The 15,307-nt window shown below is 34.4% G+C and overlaps 1 protein-coding gene across 2 annotated transcripts in view; it reads right to left on the minus strand.

Annotated features, from left to right (window-relative positions):
• Positions 1-15,307, minus strand: part of LOC121418812 (zinc finger FYVE domain-containing protein 26-like) — a 75,024-nt gene that overhangs the window by 10,625 nt on the left and 49,092 nt on the right. The window contains exons 26-37 of one of the 2 annotated variants that reach the window (XM_041612975.1): positions 14,710-14,889; positions 13,873-13,968; positions 13,109-13,271; positions 11,202-11,399; positions 6,097-6,356; positions 5,449-5,588; positions 4,609-4,661; positions 3,481-3,668; positions 2,885-3,045; positions 1,915-2,091; positions 1,356-1,521; positions 70-162 (exon numbers count right to left, since the gene is read on the minus strand). In XM_041612975.1, coding sequence (XP_041468909.1) covers positions 70-162; positions 1,356-1,521; positions 1,915-2,091; positions 2,885-3,045; positions 3,481-3,668; positions 4,609-4,661; positions 5,449-5,588; positions 6,097-6,356; positions 11,202-11,399; positions 13,109-13,271; positions 13,873-13,968; positions 14,710-14,889 — 1,875 coding nt within the window. Of the gene's footprint in view, positions 1-69; positions 163-1,355; positions 1,522-1,914; positions 2,092-2,884; positions 3,046-3,480; positions 3,669-4,608; positions 4,662-5,448; positions 5,589-6,096; positions 6,357-11,201; positions 11,400-12,030; positions 12,094-13,108; positions 13,272-13,872; positions 13,969-14,709; positions 14,890-15,307 lie in introns of both variants that reach the window. The other variant, XM_041612976.1, reaches the window with a different exon arrangement.

The raw sequence follows: 15,307 nt of genomic DNA on the forward strand, positions 1-15,307 counted from the left end.
AATGTATGGAAGATTTCTTTTAAATATAAATTACCCTTTAAATATTCACTAAACTGAGCACTTGATTACCTTAATCGTTTGACCAGCTGAGGATTCCAATATCTTGATGATTTCCTGTAACAGTTTATTGGGTCCCTGAGTTTGGTTCCTATCTGTAGGGGTCTAATAACACAACACAAAGTAAATTTGATAAAAAAATTACACATCTCAAATTGACAAGGTATACTCTGAATACATAATTTGGGGATAACTGATAATGTGTGTTGCATTTAAATAGTGATTATTACTTGGGAACCATAATGCCAATATGCTCAATATGAGATCTTCATGACATATGCATTGGTTTAGTGGATATGTGAATCTCAATGTTATCAATCAAATACATTGAACCTTTAAAAAGTGTAGGATGTTATCAGAACATGAGTACTGTACTTGGTTTGATAATGAAGTATGAAAAACGATATTAGTATCTTCTGTTTGGTACCATATATCATATATTTATTCATTTTAAAGGACAAGTCTACCCCAACAAAAACTTAATTTGAATAAAAAGATAAAAATTCAACAAGCATTACGGTGAAAATTTCATCAAAATCGGATGTAAAATAAGAAAGTTATGACATTTTAAAGTTTCACTTCATTTCACAAAACAGTTATATGCACATCTCGGTCAGTATGCAAATGAGGGAACTGATGACATTACTCACTCACTATTTCTTTTGTATTTAATTATATGAAATACGAAATATTTTTATTTTCTCGTCATTGTCATGTGAAATGAAGTTTCATTCCTCCCTGAACACATGGAATTCCATTTTTTTAACATTTTGTGCTTCAAGCAACCAGGTCCTAATCATCAAATTCGTAAAAATTGAAATATTGTTTAATTCAAACAATAAAAAACAAAAGAAATAGTGAGTGAGTGACATCATCGACTCTCTCATTTGGATGTAACTGGCTCGTTCACATAACTATTTTGTTAAAAATAAGCGAAACTTTGAAATGTCATAACTTTCTTATTTTACATCCGATTTTGATGAAAATTTCAGCATTGTGCTTGTCTGATTTTTCTCTATTGATTCAACTCAACATTTTTCTGAGGTGGACTTGACCTTTAATGACAATTTTTATGATGGTGGTAATGATGAAAAGTAAGCAGATGATGATGATGACAATTATGATGAAGATAAGGGTAATGATATAAAAATAATCCAATTTGAAACAACACTTACTACATCAGGGATATCCAAAGTGCTTTACAAATACCAAATTCAAGTGATACCAGGCAATAATTTACCTCCCACGGATTGAGTGCGACATAAATTTGAAAAATTCCTTGCCTAAGAATATTTTACCTTCAGTATTTTACTGAGTTTCTCCCTCGCTCCTTCATAATCTCCAGCCTGGAGGCAGCTGAGTCCCCAGGCTGCCCACACGGCTCCAGGATCCAGCCCACACTTGGTGGAGACCTCCATGGCAAGGGACAAACGCTCTGACAGGACAAGCTTGTCTCGGATACGTCTGGGGGTGACATCAATGAAAAAATTGAAATATGATCTGTATAAACCAATATGTCAATATGATTAATGATGAATAAATTTCAATAAAATGCACATTCATACCTTGCAGTATCTATCCATAATTCCCAGACATCTCCATTCAAATAAAACTAATAAACTCAAGAAATAAGCAAATATGAACTTTGACACCCAATCAGGATATGCAGTAATTGAAGATTCTTTATTGATATTGACCCCTACCCCTTCCATCCCCAAAACAAAACAAAAAACAAACAATACAAGAGGAATAAAGAAAAAAGAACAATAAAGTTAAGAGTATGAATAGAATTATAAACAAACCAATATATCAGTTTGATTAATGATGAATAAATTTCAATAAAATGCACATTCATACCTTGCAGTATCTATCTGTGTGAGTTGTTGAATACTTGGTATATCCGTGCAGTTACTTGAAACAAACATATTAAGAAGGTCCACATGACCAAGATAGGTATCACACAGCTCCAGGCTAGCACTGTCCCCTGAACCTAAGAACTTCAGCTTGCTGTTCAGCAATAAAGTGCGCATCATGCTGGAGTAAACAAGAAACAGATATGGTCAAATTGACATAAAGAAGTATAGTAATTTCTTATATCAAAGGACTACATTGGAAAGAAATGAAATGATTAAGGTGCCAGCACGTAAAATACTATCCCAGTAGACATGTCCCAAACCACATAAAATCACATGCAGAACAATTGCATAATTACTATTCAGGAAATAATTTCTCCTTACAAGAAGTCATCATTGATTTTAATGAAAACCCTTTTTTTAACAGTATGGAAAACAACTCATTTTTTTACGAATCGTTCTAGCTCACCAAAGCCCTGACTGAATTCAGTAATGCAAGCATCTTTCTCTCTATGGATAACTCTCTACAATGACCAATTCAAAATCATGGACAGATAAATACACTTTATATCATTCAGATTATACACCAGCATAAAAAAAAATCACTTTGAAAATGGGAGGCCTAATCTAGCCAAATCTGTATCAATGGTAATTTACACCTGACAAACAACAAAATACTAATTTCATGCTAGGTTTCTAAAATGTTAGGTGCACCATTCCATCATAGCCCCCAGATAAAACAAGAGTCGTTACTCTAAAACCGTTTCTTGTTCAATAATGCTATAGTGACAATGCTTGGCACTATTCAATTGTCCTGTAATAAAAGTTCAAAGATTTTTCTCTTTGTCTTGCATAACTTTCAAAAATTGTCTTTTATTTACATTTTCTGCACCTCCTCCATATTTTCTTTAAACACGATATTCTTGATGAAAAAAAATTATAAAACATTAACATTTGTAGAAGAGAATCTTTACCTGAGGACAAGACTATAGTCGACCTCAGTGTTTGGCTCGCCTGGTCTGACCGGTCTGAGATACTCAGATAACCTTTGACACAGTAGAAGAATCAGGTGACCACAGGCCCCTGGGTCAGAGTGGAGCTCCAGGATGGATAGACATAGGGATGTACTGGGAGCCTGCAAAGAACAGAGACTTAGTTTAATCTCGCTTCCATCCAAACTAGTATGACAAGCATGACATCAAATGGTACATAGTAGTTTACTTTTTATGAATTTTGCAAGATGATCCTCGTGAGCATTTCAACTTCTATAGGTTGTCTATATTTTAAGTATGGCCATACGACGTGGGGGCATTGTGGTCTAGTGGTTATGACTTTTGTCTTTCAATCTGAGGGACATACGTTCGATTATTATTATAAAGGAGATTGTGAAACAGAAATATAACAATAAATTAAATAAAGTGAATCAAATGTAAATAAAACGAACACCAACTTCCCTACCTAGTATGAAATTGTCCATCAAGTTTGATATTCCTCTAATCATACAGTGTGTAGTACATACATTCTACTAACATATCTACAAATATCAACAGTTTGTAAGCAAAGTGCAAACCTGTTCATAGTAGAAATCTTCTCTGACCATACTACAGTATTCTTCATCCAATGATAACCTCCAATCAGTAACAGGACCATACTCAGTCAATCCTTCCCCTCCCAAACCTAGCTCAGGGGTTGGCTGAGATGGTGTTAAGGACCTCGAGACTGATGGCATGGTCCCTGATCCTCCAGATCCTCTTCCTCCTGTAAATAAAAACCAAACTCATTACAGTATTATAATAGTAATTCTATTTACCCAGGGTAGCACTTAAGTTCTCATGAACTGTTCTCCCAGCGAGCCCTGCATAGAATAATGTTATTATTGGTATTACGCTTCTCCATTCATGACGTCGAGCACCTGACAAGACGGCAGGTCTAATTTTTAAAGTCTGTGGTATGACTCGGACGGTGATCGAACCTGGGAGCTCCTGTTCTTGAGCTGGACGCTGTACCACTGAGCCACCATGTCCAGTCAGTAAGATATGGAAATACGATTCACTTATTTTCACTGACAAAAACATGCATATATTATAAACGCCCCTCCCCAAAAAATAAAAAAGAACCAAAAGGTGTATGACTTGTATACCTAAGTACTTTGGTTCCTAACTTTCAACAAAAGAAAGTGCGAGAAATGAGAAAACACACTCCTTAATGTTGGACACAGCACTGTCACATACTATGTATGGGTCCCTATAGTTACATGTTTTGGGATAGCATCATTTTCAACAATTGAACTGAACATACATTTCAAGGGAAAATTTTCAAATTCTAATTACAGAAAACTTAAAACAGATTAAGATATCTACAAACTTGAAATGCAATATTTGGAAAAGAAATAAAATAAATTGAATGGAAATAGTAACAAAAAAATACAGATGAGATAATATAGTGTGTATTCTTGCATTCAAATGATAAGTTGTACTTTTAACTTCTTAATTACCAAAATATTTCCAAAGACATGAGACAGCATTAATGTTAAGAGCATTAAGAATTGAATCGCATTGATCGATCACTAAATCAAGTGCATTTAATTTTTCATCAAAGTCTTTGTCATTATAACATTTATCTTTACAGTTTTGAAATATAACCTTGCACACTTTTTATAAGTATGTTAAAACAAAATAAATAGGATAATGAAGCTTACCTGATATTTTGCCTTTCATTCTTTGTTCTAGTGCTTGAGGAGTTCCATATGATCTAAAAATTACATAAAACATAATTTAAAAAATATCAATAAAGTCAGTAGCATAAATTAATCAACTACCCAGAAACAATATCTACAACCAGTTTCTCAGAGACTTTCATCTTCTCCTAGCATTTTTTATTTTGTTTATTTAGTTTTCAAATCATTAATAATATTCTGCTTTTATTAAAATAAATTTTTTAGGCCCTTGACAGAAATACTCCTACCCTGGACATTGGATCCTGGCTTGGTTGCACACAATGAATGCACTTTCTCCTCTCCCTGGGGAGCATTCCAACAAGAGTCTCTAGAGCTCCATGCCCCAAATAAATCATTACTTATAACTCTGCTACAAATAACCATAGACCTACTACTCTGAGAAGTAGGTCCATGATATAACAAATATTCTAACATTCATACGACATTGACAACAATTTGAAAAAACAGGAAAAAACAGATTATCAATAAGTACGCGAAAATAACCAAGGTAAAAATCGCTTTCATTGATTCTTACTACTCATAACATTATCGCTGAGCCATTTTTTTTTTCTGGAGAAGCCCTGATTAGCAACTTTTCCATACTAATTTTCAATGTTGGGATATATAAAACAAAATGAAATGCAGAAAAGGGCTGTGAAAGACACAGCACAGACTAATGTGCCATCACGGTGACACAATAATTCCAGTGAAGTCACAAATATAGAATTAATCAAAGCATTCAAAATATTGTTTCAAGAAAGAAATTTTTCTTGTTTTCCTGATTCTTTCTTAATCTTTACACTATCTATGAGGAAGACGTACCTAGGAGCAATAAATCGTTCATAGCATTGATCACAGATCCTGACAGGTGTATCTCCATATCCATCAACCACAGCACGCAACTGTGAACACTTCCAACAAACAACACGTCCACAGCGTCGACAATGATGTCTTCTGTTAAACTGTTCAAGATATGAATGGATAAAATCTATTTTAAAACTAATAGATATTTATATAATTATTTTTTACGAAAATAATTACTTAATATTTATACATGTATGAACTAATTGATTTTATCCATTCTTTTTCTTAATTTTTTCATTAAAAAGGTTATATTCTATATTTTACTTGAAGGGCTATATCTCAAAACTATAAAAAGTGCATTTAAATTCCCAAATGTTCCAGAAATACATACGACAGAATTATGGAAAGAGGTTGGTGATGAAGGAGGTTGATACATTTGCAGAGCTTATAGAGGGTAGCATACATCTATAAAATAATATATTACTTTTTGTTTGTTTGATTTTGAATAAAATATTTCTTTGAAAGAAAAAATAAATCATACAATTTTTTTTTAGATAAATAGTACAGACCAAATTATCATTTACCTACAACTTAAGTACTATTACACATATATGTTCAAGTTTCTGTTCACTTTTTCTTCACCTGTTAGTAATGTTATTCACTCACCATACTAAACCTATCCTGGCACACCATACAGTTTGAGACCTTATCATCAGGTACCCATTGATCCCTAGTAGGGGGTACAGCGGGTAACTCACCCCCCTCTAAAGACACACCCGGGGGCTTTTCTGGTACCTCTGGAAGAGGAGGGGGTCTGGTGGCAGAACTGGGTGGCGATACCAACTGGTCAGGGTTCTGGCCATCTCGGCTTGTCCGACGGGATGGTGGGCTGGTTAGACCAGGACTGGTTAGTCCTGGACTTTGACCTATACAGAGATAATAAATCTTTAAATATAAGATTACATCATTACTTTGACAGATAAGAAATTCTGAATAATGTTTTGAAGCAAATTAAATTAATATCTTATTTATTCTGTCATATTCTTATTCATAAAATGTACTATTGAAACTTGTGTAGTTCATCAGAGTACCTTGAAATATCCGAACCACTGAATTCTGTGTTTATTGTATGTTATTTAGTAGAGCCATTTCAAACAAATATATATCTAATTTCCTGAGCTCCACAAGTACTAAAATTAACAGTACCTCCAACAAAAATAAATAGATAGTTTGATAACAAATTAAAACTGAATATATCATAGAAAAAAATAAAAACTAGATTTAAAAAAAAATACACTTTGAAAATATACAAATAAACAAGTTTTATTAAGAAAACTACAAAATATCATTAAATAAGAAAAATAAAATAAAAAATGACAAGTAATATAAGGCCTATATTAATGAATAAATAAAATGATTAATTAATTGATTCTGAGTAAAGAATTAATCTGTTGTCTCACGATGCAGCAAACTGAAATTGCGACGTTTCGACTGCTCCTGCTAGTCTTCGTCAGGCAATGAAGTGGACACTCGCTGCGCGCGCCTTTTATACCGTAGGCTACGGGCCGTCGGTGCCGTAACCGCCGTGGTGTGATTGGTCGGCGCAACCGACCAATCAGAAGCCGCGGACGGTGCGATCGCCGTGGGGCTTGCGGACGTCGGGGAAAACCGTCGGCTGCAGTCGGCGTTGCGCCGACCAATCACACCACGGCTGTTCCGGCACCGACGGCCCGTAGCCTACGGTATAAAAGGCGCGCGCAGCGAGTGTCCACTTCATTGCCTGACGAAGACTAGCAGGAGCAGTCGAAACGTCGCAATTTCAGTTTGCCGCATCGTGAGACAACAGATTAATTCTTTACTCAGATTCAGCTACCACGATGATCAACATCTTCCGTACAATTAATTGATCAATCAAATTAATCAATTAATCAATACATGAAAATGAAAAAAAATCAATCAATTTAAATACCAAAACAACAATGCACCAAATAAAATTACTTAACAGCCTGTATACAGTAAATGTAATGACTATAAAATATAGAATGTTAATAAAACAATAAACATAACATATATTTATATAGATTAATAAATATAAACCATGCCATATATATTGTAATGCATATATTACATGTAGTCCATGCATATTCATAGAATAAAAAAATGAAATATAAATTATCTTTAAAAATTATACATAACAAATCTATACAGACAAAAAATAAAAGAAAGTGGTTGAAAACCCCAACTTAGTGCAATGAAAGAAAACATTGTTAAAAGAAAAGTGATCAAATGCATTCTATAATTTATTCATAAAAATCAAAACTCTCATATGAAAGCCTATGTATGTGGAAAATACCTTTTCATAATTTCATCTCTGCTTAATTCCTAAATACAGACCATTTTAACTGTTCCTGGTGTTTTTTAATAATGTTTTTTATCACTTTACTGACGACAGGCAAGAAAATGCACTTTTTGGAGATTTAGGTATAACAACAGATTAATTTGGCAAAAACAAGCTTCAAAAATCCTGGTGCGGTATTCTGAACATTGTCTTATTTCCATATTTTATCTTATCTCAGAGATATGACAAAATCGGTATTCTGGTGGATGTCATAACTTTTGTCACAAAAATTGTCATAAATTTTGTCTTATCTCTTTGGCGCGCACCAAAAATACGCGGCTTTAATGCGCGTAATCCTTTTATACAAGCAAAAGATATGACAAAAGTTATGACAGGGGGTAGCAGTCATAAATTTTGTCATATCTTTTAGTACCAAATATCCCGATACCCTGCCGACTGAATGTCAAGCATATAACGATATCATTTAGATTAGATTGTGGCATAAGTTTCACTCATCATCCACAACAATTTTTAGAATTATTTTTTCATGCTACAATTAGTTAGGCCCTACATATTAATTTCTCCTTTTTTTCTCTGTTTTCCTTATTTTTCTACTTCTCCTCTAAAATCCTTCACAGCTCCCTGTCTCTCTTTGTAATTAAGCGCATCAATATTCGCGTAGTTGCGCGATGCCAGAAACAGAATTGGGGATATGGGATATCCCCTACCTGTCACGGGGCATTCCTATTGGCTAGAAGGGCTCCCACTGGGAACTAACGATGATTTTGATTGGATTGCTTCCGAAAAGATGGGCGGGAACTTTGAGAGATATGACAGGGAAAAGACAATGTTCAGAATACCGATTTGTGACAATCATAGCGGTGTCACATCTCGGAAAGAAATGACAAAATTTATGACAAAAGTTATGACAGTGTTCCAGAATACCACCCCAGGTCATATAAAAGCTATCTAGAAATTAAGCAATATATGGTGTGTCTATTTAAAGGATGTAATCCTCTCGATAGCATATGTATCATATATAAACAAGGAGCAATGAATTTATTGGAATTTGCTTCCTGTCCTTGATGTTTAATTTCTATTTTTGCTATAGAGCAAACTTATATCTTGCTCATATATGCAATACATAACATGCTTTTTTAAGTATCAACAGTACACGCTCATTATGCGCAATCATTTATATTGTTTAGCAATCACTTCCAATGTGACGTATATGAATGATGCTCTATTTTAGTGAGATGACAAACACTGCCTGTGTAGATTAGAGCATTTTGACAGACCTAAATTCATATACGCCTCAGTCCAAATATTGCAACATTACAGTATTCTAAGATGTATAGAAGCAATGATTTTGGAAATTATCATTTAGATGTTATGTTTTAGAGGCGCAGATATTTTTTGACGTCTTGTGAGGTTGTTTCAAAGAGACGAAATATAAAAAATGATTTTTAAAGTTTATGCCTATGATATTGAAAATATTTGACGAAATGAATATTTTGCCCCGCCCACAAGGTTATCATTGGTCAATAAATTATTGTGCACATGAAGCTATTGTTACGTCACAATGAAATTGCATTGCGTATTAGTTACCAGGAGGTGTGGTAAAGGAGCTTGTCAATTTATTGAATTCAAATGCGTTTGCACTATACGCTATCGCATCTTTACTTTATTACAGAGATTTCTTTTTTTTAATGAAAATACTCAGGTGTCTTGCTCATGATTTACAGGATTGCCATAAATAATTGTTTTTTTGCTTCACTACCTTATGTTTGGCTTTGTGGGGGTATCTAATTAATAATGATAATATTGGATGACCAATTTTTGTTTCGTAGGATTCATAGAAATATTGTTACTTGCCAAAGAACAACATTTCTTCGCATCCCACTCAAGGCCATCCAATATTCCCTAAATCTTCTCTTTTGGATTGCTAATTATGGAGACTAGCTAATGGTTAATTTTATATTCCTCCTTGTTTACAAAGTCTTGCAAATTAATTCCTCCTTGGTTGATTTCATGTACATTACTCAATTCAACAAGTGTACATATCACCAGCTGGTCATGAAATCTACTCCCGTTTGTGTAGATTTCACCTATGGTATTTCCTGTGTAATAAACAGGCTGTCAATCAAAGTTAATGAAAAGCTGAATGACTTGAAAATTATTTATTGTCAAATAGAATAATGATGTGAGCTAACTGAAATATCGTAATTCCTGTAGGTTTCTCAACCATTTTTAGAAGCATTTTCTATATTTATGAAGACATGCATAACTTAATTACAATACAAGACTGATTCGATCAACAGTCTTTGGACAGAAAAAATATAACATTTTTATCCCCAACAAACTACCCTTTCATGAAAATTAAGAGGTGAGATGTGCCAACCTAGATACTGTTTTTTTTTTTAAACAAAATAGGAAACACTTTTAATTTGACACTTTGCAGGAATAAATTTGAATGAGATTCAAAAGGCAATTTGCATTAATAATGAAAGTGATTAGTGCAGAAGCAATAGGACAAGTGTGATTTGGCTGATGATTATTAATATTATTCTATTTTCTAATATCTAACCTGGAATCACTAACATATGGCAAACACTATTGTGGCAACCTTCCAGTGACTTGGTAAGATTGTTACTTTTCATCTTGCTTTGTTTTTCATTAATAGTTGAATATTCAATAATGGCATAGTGAAGACTGTAGACGAGAGTTAGAAACATATCCCTTGGTGGTGTTCCACAAGGATTAAAGTATGATGTGTTATTTGACTCAAAATCTCATTGATGGATAGATGGTAGAACGTAACCCTTTTGAATGATCTGACTGATGCAGTGATGCAATGCATTATTTAATACATGCAAATGGGAAATCAATTGAGATGTTGAATCACAATTTATATTTTGTGGAACACCCCAGAGCTCAGGCTTACAAAAAGATGCCATTGATCTTATAACAATCCAATATTAATCACCATTCTGTCCAAATATTCTAAAGATTACAGGTAATTGAACACTTTATGCAAGGTTCCTAACTAGTAACTTGAAACAATAGAAAAATGAGATCAGACATAATAACATAAACTTAAAGGACACAAACAAACAAAAAAGTTACCACAAAAACCACATAAATGGCACCAGGTACATTTCTAGGACACCAAATAATTAAGATGCTGGGGGAGTTTCACAAAGATTTTAGTGTGACTAAACATTACACTTTAATTTCTGATTGCAAATGATATAAGACCAGACCAGATCATGGTCAAGAGATGGCTGCTGCTGTAAATTAATAAACGAGTTTGCACTTTAAATGTCATGAACACGTTGGTGTTTAGGCATGACTTTAGGCCACACCAAACTGTCTGTGAAACACTACCCAGATATCCGGGACATGAAACATTAATGACATGAAACCAACTCACCCCTGGTGCTTTGTCTTCTCCTCTCAGGGACCGGTATAGAAGAAGAGGAGGAGACAGAGGAAGGGGAAGGGGATGGGGCACGACCCCTCATTGATGCCAAGAACTGACGTCCCTTTAAGGCAGACACCAGGCCAAGAGGTGACAGGGCCGAGGCATACGAGGCTAGGGCGAAGCTTTGGTTCAGGGCGGAGTCGGTGTCTGCGTGCGTTGTGGGTGAGGGGGCAGAAAAGAAGGATTTTTTTTGTGTGCAATGAAAGTGGGTGTGTCGGGGGAGGGGTGAGGATATTGAATGCAGGCATGCATGGACAGAATTTCATAGATGAACAAAATAAAAATCATGAAGCAAATCACATCTGAGCAATTCCATAAAATAATCAACATTTTTGTATGAACATGTAAAACTCACATTTTCATCCATTTTTACTTTACTTAATGACCAGGTCAAGCCAGGATAATCTTGAAATCATTTCAGAAATTAATTTCCCAAATATTGGGGCTCAGATGTACTTACATTATGGAATTGCCCATCTGTAGTCCAAATAAATAAACTTGATAACCTTGATAATATTGATAACCTTACCACAAATGGTATCTACCATGGTAATCTTTATTTTCATTGGCTGTTGAGCCCCGTTGCCATGGCAGTTACCACTTAACATCAATGATAAAGTGTCATGCAACTAGGGTTCTCTAAATGTTACTTATATAGCTATAATGGAGGTGGCTACATGCTTTCCTTCCCGCTAATAGAATATCCTTTGGGTAATTTTCTTTATATACCATTGATATCCCTAAGGCATCTGCGTGTAGCTGTATAAAATATGAATACCTTTAAAATGAGACTCTGGCAGATCACCCATCTCACAACATGAATCATTTACTACAACGAAGTCTGAGAATAATGATGGAATAATAAAATCAGGATTATAATCATGTCATTTTATACATAAAACAAATGTTTCTAATGATGTGTAAAGTAAATATATGACAGTATGATAAAATACCAAGTATCTTAATAATCAAATAAATTTGTAAAATAATTTTGATATTGTAGAAAGCACACTTTGCATTATGACTAACAAGCAATATGATATAAGACCAGCACCACAACTTATCTATTTTCAATAATGCCTGAAAACAGTCTAATTTAAATGGAAATATAATCCAAGCTATTTTGACATACATTTCTTTGATGAGTTTACACGCATTCTGTGAAAACTCTCCACAAAGAGACAAATTGGCATCAAATGAGCACTGTATTCAAATCAAAGCTAACTATATTGGATTTGGTTTGATCATAATTCACTCTTGGAAGTTTTGCAAATAGACTACAGGGTGGCAAAATCAAGCAGGATAATCATAAACCAAGTTTATGACATAATATTTTACATTTTCAGTAATAAGTCTGAATATCACTCATGAAATTAAATGATGCGTCGAATTTCAATGATTTGAATATTACGCATAGAATTAGAATATGTTCATAAACTTGGCCATTAAAAGACATTAATCTAGAAGAACACTGCACAAAACAAACGTGGACTAAATCAGAAAGAACCTTACAGCAAAAACAGATAACAAGCATACTTTCAAAATGCTAATAATTAAAAAAAATTGAAATTGACTAACTGGTTTAATCACTAATTTTGAACTATGGACAAGCATGTGAGACTCATGACACTTGCTCCTATAACAAAATGCTATATTAAAATTTCTCGAAAGAAATGGGGCTAGGTCTGAGTTGTAATCGATTTCTATTCTTACCCTTAATAAAATGAGGGTAAAAATTAAGGTTAGAGTTTGGTTTGAGGTTCAGATTTACATGGGGCTTAATGTGTATATTTCAAATTGCAGTGTTACTGGAGCAAATGACATGGAATTGATTAGCTTTACAGATCATCACTCACCTGACAAAGAAGTATTGAGAAGAGCTACAGGGATCTGGATAGCTTCTCTGGCATACTTGGAGATGAGAGTATTGATGGAATTTTCTGAGAGACTTGCAGAAGGGAACCGTGATGACTGAAGCTCTTCTTGTAGTGTCGCCTGCACATCGGATGCGAGGTTCATCTAAACACAATGACAAATTTTGAAGTTAATGTTTGTGAACTGGATGTTTAAACATGGATGTGAATATGATAACGGTGGCGAAGAATGATGAAGAAGAAAAGATGTGGTGAAGATGATGATGATGATGATGACAATGATGATTGTGAAGATGATTGACTATGGCTTAAATAATGAAGGCAATGACAACAACAGCAGTGGTACTGATGAGGAGGGGGGGAGATGGAGAATTATCTATGTATTGCACCACATAATTTCTGAATATGCACAAAAAATATTGCATAGCCATGTCAAAAATATCATGAAGGGTGTAAAAAATGCTTAAAAACATGATGAATGAACTTTGAAAAACAAAATGTAACCTCATAGATTCTGGATTAAGTTTCAGTTGGTTTGTAATTCATTAAGAATATACTGTAACTGAGCCCCTACCCAGAAACAGAAATTACTTTAAAACTTATGTTCCAAATCATGTGAAAGTTTTAAGATGAGACATAATCAAAAGAAGCAAGAATGATGGCTCCCTCCATTTTCTTTGCAATTTAAGTGTCTTCAAACATTCTTTAAGTTACACTGACATATGAAGCCTAAGAGAAAACCCAACCTTGAGATTCATCAGTAGCTGTTCCAGCAACAGGTCTGGTCTAGACATGAGATGTTGATACTCTCCTCTCACTCTCTCAGGTAAACAAAGCAGAACCTATATCAACGAAATAAAACCATACAATTAATATATAAATAAGGATAGTTATAATTACTGACAAAATTTACCCCTAAACACTTTTCTTGACAAGCTCAACCTGCTACATCACATTCCAATTCTAAAAAAAAGATATATTAAGATATTTTTTTGAGATGAGGGGGTAAATTAATTCCCTCCAATGTATACACAAGATATTCCCTACAATATATATCACACTGGGAAGAAAGGAGCAAGATCTTTTGTCAGATAACATCATGTCTGAACTCCAGTAGAATTCCTTGACGGAATGAAACCATCATGTCATGTCAAACAAAAGATTATCCCTGGATTAAATGAGTCATGGCTCATTTCACTCTTCTGCATCATCAACTTTTAAAAGGTCACATGGCCCTAGCAGCAATAGATGATTTTCATATGATTAAAAAAACAAGCACAGATCAATCCTGTGTTAGCCAGTCACCATCTGCCATAGCTAAGGTTCTTAAACCACTTTTGGGGGTTGGCTCCTACTTTACAGACACAGATCCAGCGGTCACAGTGGGAGAGTGCCCTACCACATTTGCCAGAAATTCGTACACCGTGCTATCCTTCTTTAAAGGAATAATATTTTTTGAGAGTTGAGAAATTCTATGGTCACCCAGTATTTTCAGTGTGCCAACATTTGAGAAATTCTGGTCCCCCTCTTGCCAACATACTCATATTTCCAGTGCTGGTGAGAAACATAGTATGGAGACTAACCTTGGCACCTATACTGATATCATGTAGTCCTCCAGCTCTCTCCAGAGAAAGCTCATCAAGGCAATTATGAAGGAGATAATGGACCAAGAATACTACACTATGTAGAGCTATATTCTGGGACTCTAGCAACCGAGTACAAATTGCAATTGTCTCCTCACTGCTACAAACATCCTCAAGTATCTTAAAAAATAAAAAAAAAATAATATCAAGACTGCATTACTTTTTCACATCTTTACTGCATGCGATTAGTGTACTTTAATTCCTAAATGGAGACTAATTGGGCAATTCCATAATCTTCTAAACTCACACCTTCCTCAATTTTTAGTTCACATCACCAACTTTTCAAGCCATATGAATTTGATAACAAATTAAAAAAAAGACAAATAATTTGAGCGATGTCACATGTATACGGGTTCAGATGTACTTGCACACTGTTCTCCATTTTTAAAAATGGATTTATACTTATATAAATGCTGTTAATTCATAATTCTCTGTATGGCATATAGCAGATACTCAATGTTATAAACTATCAATGTCAACAGCCAGGGTAGCAGCTACCATAGAAGCTGATCAACATCATTTCCTATACTTAAATGTA

The sequence above is a fragment of the Lytechinus variegatus genome, chromosome 7 (genome assembly GCF_018143015.1).
Source record: "Lytechinus variegatus isolate NC3 chromosome 7, Lvar_3.0, whole genome shotgun sequence".
In the NCBI taxonomy this organism is placed as follows: domain Eukaryota; kingdom Metazoa; phylum Echinodermata; class Echinoidea; order Temnopleuroida; family Toxopneustidae; genus Lytechinus; species Lytechinus variegatus.